The 21,918-nt window shown below is 38.7% G+C and overlaps 1 protein-coding gene across 4 annotated transcripts in view; it reads left to right on the top strand.

Annotated features, from left to right (window-relative positions):
• TSPAN9 (tetraspanin 9) overlaps positions 1 to 21,918 on the top strand; it is a 175,971-nt gene that overhangs the window by 75,474 nt on the left and 78,579 nt on the right. For 3 of the 4 annotated variants that reach the window (XM_064644787.1, XM_064644789.1, XM_064644788.1), the window contains one exon: positions 2,112 to 2,191. In XM_064644787.1, the coding sequence (XP_064500857.1) occupies positions 2,129 to 2,191 (63 nt within the window). In that variant the 5' untranslated portion in view covers positions 2,112 to 2,128. Of the gene's footprint in view, positions 1 to 1,208; positions 2,192 to 21,918 lie in introns of those variants that run through there. The other variant, XM_064644785.1, reaches the window with a different exon arrangement.

Here is a 21,918-nt window from a genome sequence, read left to right as displayed (position 1 = left end):
TTACACATACAAATGCTGGGTATTTCATGGCATGAAGTACTTATGGTGGAGGGATATTTTCACAGAAAAAGCCTATCAAGAAGGGTATAGCAGTGCTATAGGGTGTTGATTCTGATATTGTTACATAAAAAATATAGAATTTTAAGAGGCTTTTGGGTATAGATGTCTAAGATTGCATAAATGTTATATTGTCTTTTCTCAAAGATACCTGATACAATAATTGACAGTGCATTTTAATGTGCATGTGAAAGGGACAGTTGAAAATGGTGCAGAATTTTGCTTTTCCTGGTGGCTGTATTTCTTTCATAGTGGCCTCCTAATGTGGTTTCTTCAGAGACAAAAAGAAAAGAACAACCTGTATTTTAAATCTGCTATAGCACTTTGCACCATCAGTGCACTGCTTTTACTCTTATGACAAAATGACAAATTTGGAAGCACCAGGCGTGACCTGAAGTATTTCTCTTCCTCTCCTCCAGGCACTTACACGCATATGCACAGGCACACATGTCCTCTCTGTTTCAGAGTCCTAGCAGGCATGTTGTGCTACTATGTGGAAAAGAAATGTGGCATTTGGGTCAGTGTTTCTAGTTCACAGACTACTTGTGATGTAAGATGGCTTATTGCCGTGCATACGAATAATCTCTGATATACTAGTTAAATAGAGTGTAAATAGCTGCGGGTTCAGATACTTTTACATTTCAGGAGTTTTAAGAATTGATTGATGACCCTGTAGGAGGCAACAGCTCTGCTTTTCTGGTTATGGTTAATTATATCACAGGTAAAGGTGTGATTATGTGCATGTATAACTGAGACGTGCCTATTCAGCGTATGCTGAGTGCTAGCCTATTCCAGTTCCTTGTCCCATGGCATTTGTATAAGCCAGGAAAAAAAAATGTAAATTACTGTTAATTTAATGAGCAAGGAAAGGTTAGCACCTGTCTATCTAATCCATACTTTTCCTGTATTATATTGCATTGAAAGAATATCACTGCCTGACAGTTCTAGTGCATAAACAGCTAAACAGTACTTGACATTTAAAGAGATTTTCTGTTGTGCACTTGTATAGTCAAGAGTAATTCTAATCCTATTAAAGATATTATGTCATGGAGGCGTGCCCTGCAGGAGAAGGCTTCTGCTAACTGGCCTGATGGAAAGCAGAGGGGAGGGGCGAGCAGGAGGGCGGATTTATTACTCGATAGTTAGGTCAGGGATTTCTGTGGGAAATGCCCAGTGGTTGCAGTTGCCGATGATTTCACGGCAACAGCAGTGAAACACAGAGTGCACTCTGGTAGCTGGTTACTGAATGAGACACTGCGAATGGGTGGAAAGAAAAAAGACAGCGTGTGAGAGAGAGTCAGAGAGGCAGAGAGAGGGAAGCTGAGAGCAAGGAAAGTGCTCCGGCTCGAGGAGAGTCTCCCAGGTGTACTGCAGAAGCTTTTTGGAAATGGATGCAAGGACCATCTGCTGCCTATAGATTAGAGGGCTGTAGACTAGGAGTGCAGAGAAAGAGCTTATGGCTCTTTTGAATAAAAATCAAAGTTCTGCATAACTGATTAATCAAGATAAATCATGAGTCTTCTCTTGCATGGGATATTAATGTATAAATCCATGCTTCCGATAGACAGAGTACAGCCTACATTGCTATAAAAAATAAAGACAGCAAGAATGCAGTGAATAAATTCTGCAGTGATTATCTGATTTATGTACGAAGAAAAAGAGAAGCAAAACACAGACAGCTCTTATCGCACTGTGGCATTTGCAAGGCACTGCATTTAATGCTGAGAGATGCTATACATTAAATCTGACAACTGTGAAAAGAGAGATCATGGAGAAGTCAAGTAGTGAGGATTCTTCAATTCACCGGAGTCCATCTTTGGATAGCAAAGACTCAGATTTTGCTAAACCTTCTACCTCAGGGAGGCAATTTGGTCGAGGTTTTACTGCAGGAGCTTTCTATGGTACAACTGGATCACGCACACAGAGCCACACTGGGGTCGGAACCGGGACCGGCGTTGGGACTGGAACTGGCGTAAAAAGTGACAAATACAGTGCACCCAAAGGCAGCAAATACGTGGTCTTTTACCTGGATCTATCCTTTGTTTTCCTTTTAGAATTTAAGAAGTGCAACATGGCAAGAGGCTGCCTGTGTTGTTTGAAATACATGATGTTCCTTTTCAATTTAATATTTTGGGTGAGTACTGCCTTTTCAGTTGCCTTCATCTGTTAGTGTATCCTGTACTGCTGCATTATGTGCATGGTGCATCTTTGAAGCAGTACAGTAAGTTCCCTCCTCCCCTCCCTCTCTCTCATACCTGCTTGGAATATTTTCAGTGTTAAACTTGTGTCTATTGGGAAAATGCACATGCTTTCTATATCTTTATTGCTACCTGGTTACTGTAGTTTGACTTCTAATCACTCAGACTTGCTGTTCTAATATGTTTTGAACTGGGTTATCTAAGAAAGGGCAAAATTGTTACCCTTTAAGGAAGAGCAGAATAATCGTAGCATTAAAATCCTGCAGTGGCTGGATTTTGGCATTCTGTTGTAATGTCTTGTGTTGCAAAAAGCTGCAGGTTAATTTTTGAAGTACATTTTCATTGTCACCATAAATCTCATTTGCTTTTTGTAAACTTCATTTGACAAACTTCTTTTTCATTTGAAGGAAGTTCTGTTCCATTTCTCCAATTAAAACCAGTAAATTGTGTATGTTCTAACCTCTTAAGGTCTCAGCATAAACGTGAAATGCCTCAAATGGTGAAATAATCTGGATTCAGTTTCAGCTGCAGTTGTACACATTGGTGTGTGAAGTTAGAGACTTGCACTTGCTTCTCAGGGATCAAAATTGGTTTTCCTCCATCAGCCAAGAGGCATGAGGAGTTGTAACAATGAATGCCTCAGCAAGCAAGTTAAAAGCTTAATGGCTACTTTGAGCAAAGTATTGTCATATACAAGAGAGGGAGGAAAAGTTAAATCATCTAGCAGCTAGGCATCCTTCAGTACAGTATTTTTAAGGAAATCACAGGCTAATTGAAATACTGAGTATGCATGAATATAACCCAGTATGAAACTGTTTGCTTAGTTTGAAAGCAAAGTCAATGCTTTCTTGATGGTTACAAAGCCTGGGCACATGAACAAAGTCATTCATGGTTGTGATCCAGAAATATACAGTAAGCTTCACAAATAAATAAAAACACTGTCCCTGGATTTATTTTGGAAAAAGGGGCATTAGCAGTCTGATTCAGATAGCTACCTCTAGTGTATAGTATAGATATCATTGTTCAAATTAGGAATCTTACTAGCAGGTCCTGTTTTTATCTTGACCCACTTACTGAAATAACCTTTAAGAGCAAGAGTTAATGGGAGATTTGGTACAGTGTTGAACCGCTCACGCAACAGTGAGCTTTTATCAGTAATAGCCTGGAATGCTACAATTACTGAACTAGTGGACATCTTACTGAAATAGAAAGATAGAACTGATCACTGAAGAATATCTGATCAAAGTTCACCTATGATTTACAATTTTTTTTTCTTTTTCTGTACACAAGCCCTACTAGAAAGTTGCCTTAACTATTTTTGGAATAAATAATTTTAAACATACCAGATTTATATCAAACTGGCTATTTGACCCAATGCTGCATTATTTTGACACCTTGGAAGTGTTTTTTTTCATATCTGTATGTGGTGACTAGTTTTGGAAAAGCTTTTTTCTTATCATTACTCATGTCCTCTATGATCAGTCATTTAGGTGTCTTTCACCCCTCACCTCCTTAGATGCAACATCTTTCTTTGATTTTACCTTCTTCCCAAGCAGCAATTTTCTTGACTCTGCATCAGACCTTTAGAGTCCATTTTTATCATTCCTTGAACTCGTAAAAGTATTTCAGACTTCAACTGTGTGCTCATCTCTGTCTGCTCAGCTCCCACTGGACTTTTATACAAACACATTGCTTTGTAGGTTAAAACTAGCCTACCATCTGGAGCAGTTCTCTAGTGTCCTGTGCTTCTTCAGTTCTTACTCTTACCTCTTAATCCCCTTCACACTCTCATCACCATGTCTTTTGTTGTGAAGCTTATATCACTTTTCTTTCTGTTATTGAACTTTGTCACCATATCTCTATCCAATATTCTAAAAATGCTTTTTGTATGAACCGTGCTATACGGAATGAAAATGATACCCTGGCGTGGTAAATCTGAGAGATTATAAAAAAATACTAGATGCAAGATGTCAGGTACTTTTCAAAGTAGTTTACAACAGAAATTTGATCCTCTGTCCTGGTTTAAATTGTTCAAAAGTGCCCCTTCAGTGTAGCTGGCTTATACTCAATTTTGCAAGCCAGAATGATGTTACCATGCATCCTTCCAGTCTTGCTGTATTCTTACTTCAGTTTAACTGGGCTGTTTTATTGTTTTGAGAAATTCAAATTAATAATATTATCATCTTCTTTTACTCATGGAAATGCAAACTAGAATGAAGCATACTACAGGCAGGTGTTCTGTAGTTTGCCACAGCTGGCTTCATACCTGGAACCTACCTATGCCTATCTGACAGGTTTTGAATGTTTGGCTCTGCTCGTGCTCCCTGCTGATGCTGTGCATGTGCAGTATCTCTCACTCCTGTCCTGTACTCTCCTGCTGGTCCAGCTCTGGACTCCCCACACACCCATGCCAGTGCCCTTTGCTCCTACTCTGCCCTGAAGCACTCCCTGCTATTTCAGTCCTGTCTTTCTTCTTAACCTTTTTTTTTCCATTCCCAGGTTTGCCCATTCTTTTGCTTCCTTCTGAATTTCTGTTAAGAAACCCAGGTCCAAAAACATGAAGTTGTGGCCTGCTCTTGAGCAGTGACTATCTTTTGTACTGCAAGGTGATTTCTTTTTAGAAAGAGAAGACTCATTTTTAAATATGAAATTTTCTGAGCTGTAATTTAAAGCAGAATGAGACTCCTGGTCTTCAGAGGTGAGGAGACCACTTCCACACTGTTATCTTCTGGTAAAGGCAAGAAGCATTTTGTTTTGATCTCTTTTAAATACAGGAACTGGTTTAGGCAACTGGAAACAGAGGTGGGAAAACTGTGTTTCAAGGAGTCTTTAAACACGTGCCAGTCCAGCAGCTGTACAGCTGCAATAGGCAATCCAGCAGAGCAGCTTGGTTACCACAAAGCTGCATTGTTCTGAGCCTGCAGAAGCAGAAAGCTTATCTCATAGGAAGTGTTGTTCTGTCATAGTAAAATGGTTGTGAGATGCTTCCTCTGAAAATGAAAACAGGAGGTGTCCTTTGGCATCCCAGAATGCTGGGCACTATTGTCTTAAATGATTCTTAGTGTTGGGTCAAAGGAGTATATTCTTCTATAGGAAAAGAGGAACCTTTTTCCATTTTTTGCTTCTTGACACAGAGAAAGAGATTGGGACCTAATCTGTCCCTCATGGGCCAATGAGCTGTGCTACTCTTTCAGCCTTGCATCTAACTTGTGTATCTGAAGACATGTGAGTTATGTATTAATATTATATATTGCACACGGTATTTTATGTAGAATATGTTTTACCTATTTTAATATATATTAATAGATATATATACACATGTATAGGTTTTAAGGTGGTAGAGAAGTGCAGTGGTTAGTGGATTCTCTCTGCATTTTGAAGCCAACATACTGTTGCTGTGATAGCTACAGTCAAGGGTTGTCTTATATTGCTTGTGACCAGCAAAAATTCAGTGTTTGTAAATTAGACTACAAGATATAGCTTTGGAAAATTAGTAACCTGTGTATTATTTAACCTGGAAGGATCACATGTGAGTTGTGCAAACCAAATTTGTCTAAGTGGGGCCTAGCAGTAAGTTGAAACAGAAGGTGTTTCTCCACCATATTACCAAGAGCTTCAGGTATTTCTCTGTGTCCCTCTGATTCTCAGCAGTTGTTCATGGCCATCTGGCATTGCTTTCTTTTAGAGATTAGGGGAGTCTGAGCTGAGGGTTAAGGAAGCTTATAGTATTTAATTGTGTGGCTAGGATGATGATTTACACTGAATTCATCCTAAGTGCATAATATGTCTTGCAAAGAGACTGGACAACTACAAATGTTAAATGATTTAGTTTGCCTTCAAGAATATTTATGTGCAAACACATACAGAGATTGCAAAGTAGCCAGTATCACTCTGCAGAAGAAATAAAGTATTGATTTTTGCTTCTACAGATAGCAGCTAAATTGTCAAGAAAGGTTATTGCCAAATATAAACATTAGGGTATATGTCTTTCTATGGTAGATTTCACTTCTCTGTTATTAGAGAGAAGGATTACAATAATTGTTTTCACCAAATGTATTAGAAAATCTTACTGGTTATAAAATGGAAATTCTACAAAACATGAATTTTTAAAAGAAATTTTGCTCAGGAAATGAGAATTTTACAGGCTCTTAAAAGGGAAATTTTGAAGTGACTGCAATAAGATAAAAAATTCATTAGATAACTTTGCAAGGAGTCAGTGGTCATGACTACATTTTGGGTTGTTCTATTAATTTAACTAAGGTTAATGAGTCCACATACAGTAAAACATTCATAATACACATCTTGTTAGTTTTTACCAATGCTTAATTTTAATATAAAATGCATTTTATTAGGGGGAATATGTGGCAAGATTATTAAATCTGATGTTCTGTGTTTCAATAAGAGCTAAGGAAAAGCTAACCATAGTCAAGAAAATCCTTAGTGGGGTTTATTTGTTAAAGTGCTTACTTTTAAACTACTAAAAAAATTCTGATAGGAATAATACCTATGTATTAATATTATATTTATAAGCAGAAGTTATAGGTTATCTAAGATAAATGGAGTCAAATTAACAAATTCAGTAATGTAATACTCAGTTTCAAAGTAAATTTTGTTATAGGTTTGGAGCATTTTCCTTTCACTGAAACATAAGTCTAGAAGAGTGATGTCTAAAAATCTTTAGGCATCAAGAGGAAAAGTTGGGCTGGAAACTTGATGGTCCAGCAGTAGCAGCAAAAGTCAAATTTTTCGCTAATACTCTGTTATTACCATAATGGATACTATTGCTCCTGAAGAATATTTTGCTGCATTAATTGTTTGTCTAATTTAATCTTATAGTAGGAGTAATTAGTATTTTTTCCTGTGGAGTAAAAGCAATTTTTTGTGTTTATCAATGAACATAAGGACAGTAGTACAGCAGCCATGCAGGTCACTTTTACTAAAGGCTCAGATCAGACTAAAAGAGAGGGAGCATGTCCATTCTCTGGGTCTTGCTGCTGTCAAAGCTATTGGTACTGTAAAGCACCTAACAATTTTAGAAGGGTTTACATAAAATAATCCATCCTTATTTATGCCAAACTGGAATAAATACTATAGTGCACTGTTTAGTTTGAAGTACAAAGCTTTAATGCCTAATTGAACCTGTTGGACAGACAGTTAGATCATGTGAACAGACTTTGTCCCTACACATAACTGAAAATTAATCTCTGAGGTTTAAAAGGGGTGGACAGTTTGTCCCTTAAATGGGAATAAAATTGCTAACTACAGACAGTGTAGAAAAGGAAACACGTTAAATTTCTTTCTCTTTTGTTGTCCTCCCACTGATATTCCCCATTTTCTGACGCAGGGGATAACAGCAAGGGGAGACAGTAGGTGGCCCTGGAATGCTTGTCTCTTGACATAATAGCAATATTTATTTCTGTTGTATTTTGACTCTAATGACATAAGTGCAGTGACAGTTGCTGTACAATCCTGTGAAAGTAAGACTATTCAAAAACAACCAACAAACCAAAACCAAATAAAAAATCCCAAACGAACAACCCCTTCCACCCCAACCGTAAAAAAAAAACCAACAAAAAAACCCCCCCAAAACCCCCCAAAAGAAACCAACAAGACAGTAAATTCTGGAAAAACTATGTTTTCAATGACATTAGCAGGAGAATACTTTTTTTTCAGTAGAAGCTTGAGAAACTGTGAAAAGATCCCAGCTATTAGTTTTTAGCTTCCCCTGCAAATGGTACAGCACTGTTGGGGTCCCTATGGAAATGTGCACCTCAGTGGGGGAGAACTATTAGATAAATGTTTTAGCATGACAATATTTTGGCTGGGAGAAAAAGGAAAGGTAATATTGAGTTCAACACTGTAGTGTCCTAATGAATATGATGTAAATGAAGTCCATTTGTAACCAGCGTTATGACATTATAGAATAATATTCAAGCATTATTGGAGGCCTGAGACTAGTTTTAATTTTAAATAGTTAGGTTTACTTGAGAGCTGAGTAAGACTGGTTAATCCAGGTGGAGAGGGCCCCATAACTTGTTTTAGGGTATAAGCTGTTTCAACTTGATAGGGAAGACATAAGAAATGGCATTTTTTGCAGTGGTTCTCTACTAACTACTCTTTGCTAGCACCATATTTTATTCAGGTTGTTTTTAGGTGTATGGAGTTTTTAAAATTATTTTTTGTTTTCTTTCAGCATGGAAGTGTTTTTACTCTAGCTGTAGGTGTGTGTGAGGGCCATTTGTGTCTGTTATTTTGAATAAACAATGAGTTGATTCATTACTCAAGTAGATTTGTTGTATAGAACTGTTATAATGTAGCTTGCTGGACAGTTCATTTGTACAAGAGGAGGTTTATGGTCATTAAAAGTGAAAAGTGGAGTAAGAATTTCAAATTGGAAAACAAATTACAAATTACCCCCTCCAGTCCTCCCTGCCCCCCCCCCGTAATCCCAGAGTTCAGTCTTTCTTTAAGTGTATGACTCAGGTTCTGTTCCTCATATCCTTTATCTGCATGACCTTAAGAAAATTTCTTCAGCCTTCTGTGTCTCAGTTCCCCTAACTTTAAAAACAATGATATATCAACTTTTAAAAAGCAATGGTTATAAAAATGGGATACAATTATTGTTAACTTTGAATAAGCCTAATAACTGTGATATTTCCTGCTTACTTGTGGATTTTTAGACCCATTTCAGTAAGCTGCTTGGTTGGGCCTTGGTTAGCATGTTCCCTTTTTTGTCTGTTCCTGCTACCCATGAGGGAAGTAGGACTGCAAGAGGCTCATCCAAGGGGGTATAATCTTTCTCATGTGAGTAGTGGATGAGCTTGTAACTCCATTATCTGTCTGTCCAAGGAGGCATCTAATTTGTTTGTTTAAACACTGCTGACACAGAACAAGATCTGGGTAGAAAAGATAGTAGGATGCATTCCAATTTGTGGAAAGTAAAGTATCGTTTATTGGGGTTTTTCTGTGCACAAAGTTAGGATGTTGCTAATGGGCCTCCAAGTCACCACAGATATTATGGTGTACTATAGCTCCTCTGTGTTTATAATTTGTGAAATTGCCAACCTTTCAGCAACTTACTAAAACTCTGAATAAAAGGAAGAATTCTGCTGGGTATCTTGGGCTTTGCTTCAAATATCTTGCAGAAATAAATAAACCACACTTTCCAAACAAAGTGAAGGAACCTAATATAGCTAAAGGTGTGTTATTAGACAGTGAATGTTTGCTGAACTTGTTGGAAACTTGTCACGTAAAACTTAATCATTTTAATAACCACTTCATAGAAATTACTGCAGACACTGAACGGAATGCAATTTCAGAACTTTCTGAAAGAAATTAGCTTTAAATCAACTTAGATCTCCACTCAGCTCAATCCCTTGCTGCTTAGGAGCAACTTAAATTGCTGAATTTATTCAGCAGAGATAATTGAACTTCCAGTTGTTTGGAAATTTGACTGGAATGATTGTTCTTTCCAGCTGCTTTTATTGAGCTGAGCTGAAGTTCACATGGCTATCCAAACCTTTTTCACTTAACTACTGCATCCAGTGTAGCAAGGATTGTGAATATTCTTGGGACCTACTGCTAGTTTGAAATGTAAAAGTCATCTACAGCTCATCTTCAATAATGTCTCTCAAAACCTGGCACCTTGGCCAATAGCTTTATCACTGCTCAGGTAATGTAGGTAGGGCTAGGTTTTCCACAGGGTTACAAAACATCCAGTCAATGTTTTTTGTTGTTCTTAATCAAGTTATAGCAAGTCCCTACAATCTTAGTAACCAATCTGAGCCCATCTGTAGGTGTTTAGTTTTGCAGTTAACATGTTGGTTTTCATGTCTTACTCAGAACCTCTGTGCTGTCTGGTAACAGAGCTGATGGTTACCCCTTGGAATGCAATGCATCCCTGGGAAAGGGGCGGAAACTGAAGCACAGGAAGACTAGTTTGCCACTTCTTTTATTTCTTTCTTTGCCTTCTTATGTTTGCCATGGGTTTTTTTGTTAAATGCAGGAAATGAGAATTAACTTTTCAGAATTGAAAGCATTAATACTGTTTGAAAATACTGCTTCTGTTTTAGTGGGGAAGGAATTCTGTCCTCATGGTCTCCTGAATCCCTTGGTACTCCTGTCTTCTGACTCTCCTGAATGAAAACCCCTTGTCCTGTTTCTAATCAATGCACCAGGGACATGTAATTTTGAAAACAGCTTAACCTAATGTCTTTATGTCTTTCTTCTCATATAATACTGGCAAGTCATGAAGCATCAGAGATTGAATTTGTATCTTTTTTATTTCTTTTGTGGATTTCCTCATACTTCTGTTTTATGTGCATTCTGGTACAATTTCTGCTGCTGTAGGTACAAATTATAGGTCTGCAGTAGGAAATGATCACATTGCTTTTGATTCTTAAAAGCGTATGACACATATTGAGTGTTGCTGCAAGGAATTGAAACCAGCAGAAACTGGTATGCTAATCATTTGTTATAGAATTATTAATTTCTAACACTGTATTGTGTTGTGACTGATAAGTATTTATTTTTTCACTAGAATAAGTGGTATTTAATGTTTTTTAATCTTTTTTTATGATGAAGAAAACTGAAACAAGACAATAATGGGCTATGGATGAAGACAAGATTATGAACAGATGACTATAAGCTGTAGGGGTTCATCAGCTTAGCAAATTACTAGTCATTAGCAGAGATGCATTAGTTGCTTGTGTGCATGTTTCTACCATGTTGCAAATGTGATGCAAAGCATGTTAACTTAAACCACACAGTTTACTCTGCAAATAATGTATATAATGGTTAACAGTGGAAGCAGAAGGGCTACTTCTGCGTCAGAGGTTTGTTCTTTTAGGCTTTTTAATTGATGTATTAAGCACACTTGGTTTTAAATGGTGCTGCAGAATACTTATATTTTGTTGGTTAGCTGTGTCACTGCTGAATAGTATGGATTTTTCACGTCTCCTTTCTTCCTCTGTATTGTCTTGGAGAGTTTCCAGCTAGTTCTGATCTTATGCAGGTAAGAGAGATGTCTCTCAACAGATTGTAATTCAGAAATGCAAATATCTCATTTTGTCTCATTTCATAGTAGTTTTAAACTCAATTGGTGGTTAAGAATCTTACTGTCCTTTACTTATGTACCCACTCCTCACATTTTCCACTTCATCTAGCTATTGCTGCATTCCAAAGTTTGCCTTTTCTTCTGCAGTGTCCTCTGGATGCAGAGACACAGTTAAACTAGAAAAAATAAAGTTCATCTTCTCAATTGCTCTTTCCTTAGAGCTTTGATTGCCCTGTCTTCTCTATTTTCACTGCTTTAAGGAATTGATATTACATCTGTTGCCATAATCCTAGAGTCGCTTAGGACCACTTAATGAATTTATCCTCTTGACACTCTGTAAGTATAGGCAGTGCTTTTATCCTCATGATACAGATGGAAGGCTGAGACACCAAAACAAAGAGAACGTCTGCTTTGGAGCACAAGGTAGAGGGCTGAGAGCTATTAGAGACCAGAACTAGCAAGTTTCATAGTTTAATCCCAGCCAGCAACTAAGTCCCACGCAGCCACTTGCTCATTTCCCCATCCCCCCACCCCAGTGGGATGGGAAGGAGAATCAGGAGAAAGGTAAGTGTGTTGAGATAAAAGCAGTTTAATAATAGAAATAAAATATAATAATAACAATAACAAAATAATGGTAGTTGTAAGGCAAACTGAGACAACAGAGGTAAATAAAACCCAAAACCCCCCAAGTGATGCAGGGTACAATTGCTCACCACCCACTGACCAATGCCCAGCCCATCCCTGAGCAGCGATCAACAGCTCCTGGCTGAATCCCCACAGTTTATATACTGAGAATGATATTCTATGGTGTGGGTCAGCTGTCCTGGCCATGCTCCCTCCCAGCTTCTTCTGCACCTCCTTGCTGACAGAGCATGAGACACTAAAGAGTCCTTGACTCAGGGTGAGCACTGCTCAGCAGCAAGTGAGGCACTGGAACAGGTTGCTCAGAGAAGTTGTGGGCTCCCCATCCCTAGAGGTGTTCAAAGCCTGGATGGGCTGATGGGGTTTTGAGCAACCTGGTGTAGTGGAAGGTTCCCTGCCCATGGCAGGGTGGTTTGAACTAGGTTATCTTTCAGGTCCTTTCTAACCCAAGCCATTCTGTGTTCTTTTCACACTAAATCCAAAACACAGCACTGTACCAGCTACTAGGAAGAAAATTAACTCTATCCCAACCAAAACCAGGACAGAAGTGCATGTGCAGCAGACTTCAGCATAGAGAAGCTTGTGTTGAGTTCTGCATGGCAGTGCCCATGAGCTCAGAAATCCTGCTGATCACTTATCTTGAGCTCGGGTGTCTTTGCAGCAGTCTTCCCTGCACTTTCGTTTCCAGATTAGCTTGGGCAGAGACAGCTTAAATCTGTCTATATCCATGGTGTAGATGTGTCCTATTAAGAGACTTGTACAAAGTTAAACTGAAATTGAATCTGGATCTCTGAAGTCCCTGGTAAGTGTCTTAAGCAACACACCATCTGTTACGCTCCATGCCTTGTGAGAGACTTCAGAGGCAATTACATACTTGTATGGCGTTGTCTTGTCCACAGACGCAAAACTCCTATCAGATTTAGGAGTTACCATCCTTTTCTTTGGCTGTGTACTCCAGAGGTCTAGCATCATGTCACTGACACCCAGAAGAGTGGAAGTTTTTCATGACACAACACAAATCCTAAACCTCTCCACAACCTACGAAGCCTCACTAAGTAAACTGAAGTTCTCTTCTTGAGATTGTCATGCAGCGGATGACAGCCAAGGTGAAGAGGGATATCTGTCTTTATGATGCATGTTGTAATATTTTTTTTATGACTCCAAACCAAAAATTAATGTATATTCCATAATTAATAAACAAATAAACCAACATAGGATTTAACAGTTACTGAAAGTAATAAGAAGACAAAGTTACCTGTTGCATGGCTGGCAGTAACAATTCTTCCTACTTTCCATAGCCTCTCAAGCCATATGTTTGTCTTTTACTGTCTGAGCAATGTTTGCCCTAACAGCTTTTTCAGCATGTGGAATTTAAAAAGAACTCTCGGGTGGGATCTTTTTTTCCACTCTCGGCATCTGGGAGGATGTTGGGATATCTTTCAGTGTAACACCGGTTTTGTGTCTTATGGGATGTAGTTTAAAATGCAGATAGATACAGTTACATTTGCTCCCGTTTTGTTATTTTGTGTTTGTTTAGGCTCTTTTTTAGTTGTTATCTAGTCTCTTCATAGAAGTGGCCTGTGGAGGTGGCTATGATGTATGATGACCTTAGTGTGATAGAGTTATCTATTACTTTGGCAGGTTGGAATCCCATTTTCTTTGGAAATTTAAGTCTGTCTTTCTGCCATTAGGTAGAGGTGGAAGCTGACACTGTTGCTGGATTTTCTTCTTGTTTTGTTTCTTAGCCTGTTCTTCCATTTGTGACTTAATTGAAATAAATAATTGTTGTGATTTATGATTTACTAGATGTTAGTGGTAAGATGTACCTTACTAGTGGTAAGGTTTCTATCATTTTGTTTTCAGTATTTAAATTCATGATCCCACTAAACTGTAGTGGGGTTACAAGTTAATACCACTGTGCTTGACTTCGGTATTTTGATTTATCTCTCATTCATGAGACTCAAATGCAAAACTGGATATATTGGATCAGACCAAAAGTTTGTATACCCTGTCTTTCAAAGTAGATGGTAAAGAATGCTTAATAGACACTAAAGGAATTGAACAAATTAATGGAGCTCCTTTTGGTCATTTATCCAAAATTCTCTGGCAGTAAATTCACTTGTTTCTGTGAAACAAAATTAAGTATTCTGTGAAAGGGCACTTCCTTTCAAGCCTTCTTGAATAGATGCTGACAGTTATTCTGAAAAACGGTGAACCCTTCTCCTTTTGACTCGTCATTATTGGTTTTGGGGGTTTTATTTTATTGCTGGAATGAGAAGAAAAATCAGAGAAATTCTAATTTAAAATGTGTTTACTGAAAAAGCAATATTTAGCAATGCTTAGCATAGCATATGTTTAGATCACAGAATCATAGAAAAATTCGAGGTTGGTAGGGACCACTAGAGAACATCTGGTCCAACCTTCTGTTGAAGGGAAATCCTTAGATTGTGTTACCCAAGGCCCTGTCAAGCTCAGCACTGAGTATTTATAGGAAGTGAGATTCTACTCTTGGTGATCTATTCCAATGTTTAATTGTTTTCAGTTCATTCAGTTTGTTCTCAGTTTTCCTTATAGCCACACCAAAAATCATTTTTTGTCATGGTGGAACTATGTAGGATGGTCTTCAATTTCTTGAGCTGGGATGACCAAACCTGGATGAAGCAGTCAGAGCATGGTCTAACAAGTGCTGAGTAGAGTGGAATAATCACACCTCCTGATCTGCAGGATATAGTCTTGCTGGTGCTGCCTGAGGCTGTATTTAAATGTTTACACTAATATTTATGTTGTTCTGTGGTGTAGCTTTTAACACCAAGTTTAGAGCAGCAGCACTTCATATAGAGTTCAGTGAGATGGAGAAGCTCTGTTATGAGGAGAGAAATATTTTCTTCCTCACTCCTGAGTATGTACACTCTTATTACCTTGCTGAAACTAAGCACTTTTAACCTTTTGTTGTTTTTCCCTCCCAAAAGTGGGTCTGACTGCCTTCCCTCCTAGCCTCCCCTGAAGTACACTTCAGCTAAACCACTTCTACTTGTTTGAGCCATTCAGCAGGTTTTGTAGCCCATCCTGCAGCTCTGTCACTGTTAGTCATACTCAGTTTTAAACTCTGTCCAGCGCAAGTGCTGACAAGAACAGAAACATTGATCTTATCACTCCCCCATCCAAGTAGTTGCAGCGTGTGATTGTGTTTTCTGGTATGGTATATTGATTTTATGCATTGCTATATGTGTTACATGGCTTCACAGTATTGTTGGACTTGCTGACTGTTCTTTTTATTCCACATTTCAGGTCTGATTAGGGCTCCTGAAGTCCACCTAGTGCTTTTTTCTCTGTAATATTTATTCTCATTAACGTAGTATATATCTCAGAATATTGCAATTTTAGTAGTTCATGGTTTTTACCAGCAGGGCTGGGAGTGGGGCAGGTTAATGGTTGTGGGGTTTTATTTAGGTTGGGAGTTTGTTTTTAAAGAAAAAGCAAATTTGTGTGTGTGTGCGTTCTTATGTATGACATTATTTTAAATGATACTTTATATTTTAGACTTACATTGAGGGAGGCTGGGAAACAGCTAAACCTTGAAAACAATTTGCCTGTATGAAAAATAGTCTGTAGAAACAGTGGTTTTTTAAAAAATGTTTTATTGAAGTGCAGACTGCATGACAACTCTGTTTTCCAACAGTGTATCTGTTCTGACATGTGTCCTAGTTTTAGACCTTCTCTAAGTTCATGAATGTGTTTTCTTCAGAGGGCTATATTGAAGCCCAACAGTATTTCTTTCAGGACACTTCATCTTGCTTGTCCTCACAGAACTAGCTGGGATCAAGCATGTTTCCACAACACACACAGTTCTGGAACGTCCAAGAATGCAGGTTTCTCACTTAAAAGCTTCTGCAGCTGTGTGTGAGCAGTAATAAATGGTTGACACAAGCCCCTGGGGACAGCTTTAAATGGGTGAACTGTTCCCTGTTTCAGCAGTCTCAGGGATTTTTTTCCCCACTGGTTGGATGCTGTGTTATGAGTCTGACCCAATCCTTAGTGACAGCTTGTCGGGCTGATTAATGTGGACTCCAGAGAATAGCTCTTTGCTCTCTGATTGATGCATTTTACCAATAGAACTCACATTCCTGTAGTGTGAATAATAAACAAGTGATTTAATGAGTACTCCCCAATCTATTCCAAATGGCATATGCTGGTTGAAGCAGCGCATGCTTTTGGAAAGCTGAAATACTTGCTGTATGTTACATGCTGAAAATCACTGAATTATATACTTCTCCCATAAATCCAAATTAGAAAGTTATGGATTAATTTCCTTCTGTGCCATACCATCAGACACATTGTCAGAAATGTCACTGATATTTAAATTGTTACTTCCTTCTAATTTATCTGGTTCTTAACCACTGATTTTTTTTCCTCTCTGCTTCCCACCATGAAATGTATTTCTCATGAAACTATTATATCTTTGCAGCATTCTGTATTTTTTACCTCAAAAGGTGACATGCAAAAACTAGGAAAAAATTAATTCTTCCTTGAGACTGTCCTTACCTCCGGCATCCTTGATGTTGGTACTTTTTGGTAGTGTCCCACCTTGTTCTATGGTTCTGTGTGTAACTCTTCATAGGTATTGGCTCTCCCAGTTCCTGCATCGTGGGAGACTCTCAGAAGTAAGAAGGAACAGATAGCATTACAGCACTGCAGGAGGACAGGGGAGTGGAGCCAGAGCACTGGAAAGAAGGACGAGTTTTTTGTTTGTGTCTGGATGGTTTCTGTTTCCTTATTATTCAAGAACTCTTACTACTGCAATTACAAGATCCTGCCTCTGGATCTACAAAGAATTCTCCAACAAACATATTAAAGGAAGATGTGCATAAAATTAATGTGAAAGGAGAAAAACAGCGCTATTGTAATTCTATTTACTTATGGGTACATATACATAGAAGTATTTTTGTCTTTTAAATTCTTACTGTGTGTTTCATAAAGAAAATGGGAGGACAAAAGCACCCTTAATTTCCTCCACTCTATCCCCCCAGCCCCTTTCCTCCTTTCTTTCTTTTGCCAGAATCCACAGCACACCATCTGTTTCTGCCCAAAGCTTAGCTGTCCACCAACCGATCTGTTCTCCACGCCTAGCCTTGCTGGTACTAATGTCATACCTGCTCTTTTGTGATTCAAAATTTGAGTAACCGGATGAGGGGAAGCAAAGATCCTGACGAGGTTATGATCAGGTTTCTGAAGAATAACAGCTGCTGGCTTACTTGCTTTCTTTCCCAGCCTCCATCAGAGAAAGCTGAGAGGGTTCATTTGCACTTGTGTGAGGCACCGCTTTTATAATTCCCATAGCACTGCGCCTGCATGCACACAGTTCTGTGAGGTGACTTCAGATTTTTGAGTGAATAATTGAGAGATGTTTTTCTGTTTTCTGTTGAAAGAAGCTCAGCACCTTCTAAAGAACCTTCTTTCTGTCCTCAACTCACTTGCAAAAGGTTCTAGAAGCTTTAATTACAATACTGCTTTAATGACAGTCCCTGGCCTAATTTTTTGCTTCATTGCAGCTTGGGGGAGAGAGGGAGGCTTCTTCCTTCACTGTTTCTGCCCTGTAGTGTCTCCTGCTTCTGTCTGTTGTTCCGAGACCACAACCTGATGTGACATTCATTTCAGCAGTGGCTCTTTTTGCTGCAGTATCTGTGCAGATTTATGTCTGGTCATTGATGCGATGTATTTTATGGGTAGTCAGCTCAAGGTTTTCTGTGTTGTTGGATGTGCTGTGGGCAGGTTTAACAAAGAAAATGTTCAAACCCAATAGCATGAAGAGAAAAAACAGGCTTGTTGAATTATGTCTGCCTAAGATTATATAGACTGTATAGATTTAAGATCTGTCTTAGGGCTGAAATGAGCATGGCAGTGCTGAAACAAAAGGCAGCGTAAAGACTCAGGAACATATGCTTTAAAGGAAAAATCTTGGGAGTACAGAGTTTGTCACAGAGGCATGACAGTGTCATCACTGTGCTGGATGGACCCTAATTTTTTGTTTTTCTGAAGGATTAGCTAGTATTTATAGTGTCTGTTCTGCTTAATTCAGGTGTCCCATTATTTTAGTCTAAAAACGGTCAAGAAACAGTGATAGCATGACATTACATATGATCAAGTTTGAGATTGTTCTGATGATAAGTCGCAGCTCAGCTCCTTGAGACTGAGCAGAGGTAGCCTTTTGCCTGGCACGCCAGGAAGGAGGAAGAAGAGTTTGCAAATACTTTTGGTTCTCCAGGGTGAAACAGTGGGCGCTGGAGAAAGACTGAGTACTCTTGGTCGTGAATATGCCTACCTTGAATTGGTTTTGAGTTCTTGAAAATAGTCGAGCCCATTAAAAATGCATTTTCTAATAGACTATTGTTTTCAGTAAAGTTTTTATTTTGTAACACTTTTGCAAGCTCTTGGAAAATCAAACCTTGTTCTGTAATCCTATCTAAAATCCATTTTTAGAAAATTATAGCTGAGCCATCAGTTGCAAAAAAACCCCAGCAAAATAAGCAACCAAAAAACCCACTAAACCAATAACTTCCAGTGAAGTCCTGAACTCAAACATTCATAATCAAAAGTAGGATTTTTGAAAGCTTTCATCACTGACTGGGCTTTACTGCTGCTAGAGTCAGCTCTCTTAGAGAAGAATGCATTGATGGCCAGTTTTCAAGCTCCCAAATGCCTGGTACTCTATTCAGTCACTAGCCAGATGCTATTGCCTGAGGATTGTTAAGCTTGCTCTCAACAGCTTGTGACAGAGTTCTTTTTGTCATCAAAACTCCATTGTCTTTCCAGCTCTATGGATAGCAGTCATCTTGCATAATTATCTGTCTATGCCGAGATGTCTGCTATGGATGCTGTACCTGAGAGATTCTCCAAAAGCTCCCTTCATAGGTGACAGAGAGGCTATGGTTAAACTTGTTCTAAGGTAGATGCTGCAAATCTGACAGGTAGACATGATTACAAGAGCTCTACAGTGTTACTTTGTAGATGGCTAAAGCAAAGTGAGATGGAGCTTAGCTTGAATATTCAGTTTAACATTGTGCCTGAGTAAAAGTGAGGATGTTTCCATTTGCAGACTCCTAGGGCACATTTTTTACTGCTTTGGCTTTTTTGTTTTTTTTCTTTCTGTTTTTGTGGTTTTTTTTTCTTTTCTTTTCTGTGAAAAGAATTGTCTGTCATGCAGTGGGAGACTTAATTTAAAATGTCCTTGGCATTGAGCAAGAACTCCTACCTTGGTTTAGTTACTCTTAAGTCACATGACTCCAAGTTATCTCTGTTTAAGGTATTAATTAGGAAGAGACTTCCAAAAGTTGTTTTCAAAGTCTAGTCATTCAAATATAGCAATGGAGATAGAAAATACATTTCAGCTGACAAATGACATGAGCTTTTATTTAACATGTCTCATTCAAAGGTACTGAATTGGGAAGACCTGCTTAAATGAATCCATTCTTCTACCTTCAAAATAGTGTGGTTTTGTAAAAGAGATTCCTGCTCATTTTGGACTGATATGCCCATGTGATCCCATGGCAAAAGTATAAAGAGCTCTGTTTATTCATGACTTCACGGGGACTTTCCACACTGAGTGCAAGCCAACAGCACAGGAACACTGCCATAACTACCACTGAACTGGAGCCTTGAGGCAATTTCTTTACAGAGCTTTCCTTTAATAGATTTGCTCACAAAAAATGTGTGGTGATGATGCCTTCCAAATAGGTTTGGCATACACTGGCAGAGCACGAAAGCATGAAAACGCCTTATCTCTGCTGCAGATGAAAGACCTTGTGGTTTTTTAATTTCCTAAGATAAAACAGGCGGTCAAAAGTGAGAAGAGCCCAAGGACCTGGCAGATACTGTATTTGCTTTGTGGCTGCATGCAATTAGCTTTTTAATGTTTCTTTTCATGAGCATAACTCAAATAAATAAATAAAGTCAAGACACATGAGTGCTGTGGGCAGAATGGGACTTCAGACAAAGTCTATTAAAGAAGCCCTCCCGTTGAGTCACGAGGTACACAAAGGACCCTCTTGCTTTCTAAACTTCTTTTCAGAGGGGAGTCTAGGTGCAGCTGGATCCAATCTTGGCCCCAGAGTTTGTCAATGGTTTATGCCTAAAGGATTATATAGGTGCAATTGAACCTTTACAGAACTTTATCCTGCAGTATTAAGGATGGCAGTCCAAAAAAAATATATATATATACACACATATATATGTAAAATAAAGTATTTATTTAAATTTATTATGATAATTATAATGATTAGACTGAAATATCTTAATCAGGATTATTTACTACACAGTATAGGTAACTATAACTAGTGCACTATTTTTTAAGCAATATTGAAGCAATTACACTGAAGCTAGCAAATTCAATTATTATGAAAAGATTGATGTTACTCATCCATACTGATGACTGTGGCCAAATCTCTTTCGCTCAGCCTGGAGTAGTAACCTTGAGGGGCATCTCCACTCAAGGGAGAAATTTCCACATACACTCTGAGAAAGGGGTATGTTAGAAAACCCTACAGTTAGTAAGTGGGAATGGACTTTTATGGTATAAAGTGATTGACTGTCAGTCATATATATCTCTAGGCCAGCTGTGCCAGCTCAGCATCTTTAGATAAGTTGTAAGGAGTATCACTTTTTGGTTCCTTTATCAGGTACTTTATCAGGTACTTTGTTCTTCCTCAGAATGTTTAACTTTGGGGTTGGTGAGTCAGGCTGGTTTCAGCATTCTTCAACACCAAAGCCAGCATGACATCCCCTTTTCCGTTCACCACTGATAGCTTTGCAAATAAAAAAGTTCCATCTGGCTTACCCCCACTCTAGGCAGAGCATCCTGCTACAATGAGAAACCTAGTACTTTCCCTGTGCTAACCATCCTGAAAGGGAAACTAAAAAAAAATCCAAGATGAAAATAGGGACAAGGTGTGTTAAGACACCTTTCTTCTTAAAATTTCAAAGCCCTTTATTAAGGATTACAAGTTACCTGAGATACTGAGGGTTTGACCGTCTTAACACAGCCATGCAGGAGGACATGTTAGACCTGAGATCAGCACTGTGTACTTGTCTTCTAGTCAGGCCCCCTGTGTGCTATAGATTGCCTCTCTGCTTTTTTCCACTTTTTGTTTTTTGCTGTAGTTTTTAATGGCCTCAGAAGTAGTAAGCAGATGAGATGACATTTTATTAGCTGTGCTGCTTGTGTTCCAAGAGCTGTAGTAACACTTAATGCAGCCATTTGTATCTTACAGGTGTCCAGCTCTTCCAACCCTGTGAGACATGAATTAAACTTCTCAGCAGTGGAATGCCACAGAGTACATACCTCATATTGAGGAGAGTTCTGGGGAAGGGGGTTTCTATGAGTAATTCGGGAGAGTGAGGTGACAACATCTTCTTACAGGTCCCTTTGCTTAGTTGCTGCATGAGGCTAACCTAGGTATGTAGTCAGATAGGACTGACCCGTGAGTGTTTCCTGCACTCCAAGCATTCAAGCCCCACATGGCTCAAATGCTGTAAGTTGGCCACCAGTGATGCATGTAGTCACATCTATTGATTTTGTTGACTGAGGTAACTTGGGGAGGTTTTAACTTCTTGTCCTTTTAGTGCTTCTCCAGCCCAGAAGCAGATCTGCATGTTTCACAGAAATAGTGGGTTTGTTAAATCAGTGAGACCCTTCACAGAGAACAGAATTTGCCTGTGAAAGTACTGCTATGAGTGAAAGAGTGACAGAAGAAAATAGCTCAGTTTGTTCCTAAAACCCAGGGCTGATACTTCAGGATTCGGAGTCAGCAGAAAAAAATAACACATAAAATTGTATTTGATAACTGCAAACCTAACACGACTGATGCAGAAAAAATTGAGAAATAATGTAACACTGGACCTCCCTATTGCGTTTTGACATTGACTTTTGGAAGTGAGCCATGCTCAATGCAAAACACTAGGGAGTATGAGTGG

The sequence above is a fragment of the Pseudopipra pipra genome, chromosome 2, assembly GCF_036250125.1.
Source record: "Pseudopipra pipra isolate bDixPip1 chromosome 2, bDixPip1.hap1, whole genome shotgun sequence".
Lineage (NCBI taxonomy): Eukaryota > Metazoa > Chordata > Aves > Passeriformes > Pipridae > Pseudopipra > Pseudopipra pipra.
Note: the sequence above shows the minus strand (reverse complement) of the source record. Positions and strands in the feature narration are given on the sequence as shown.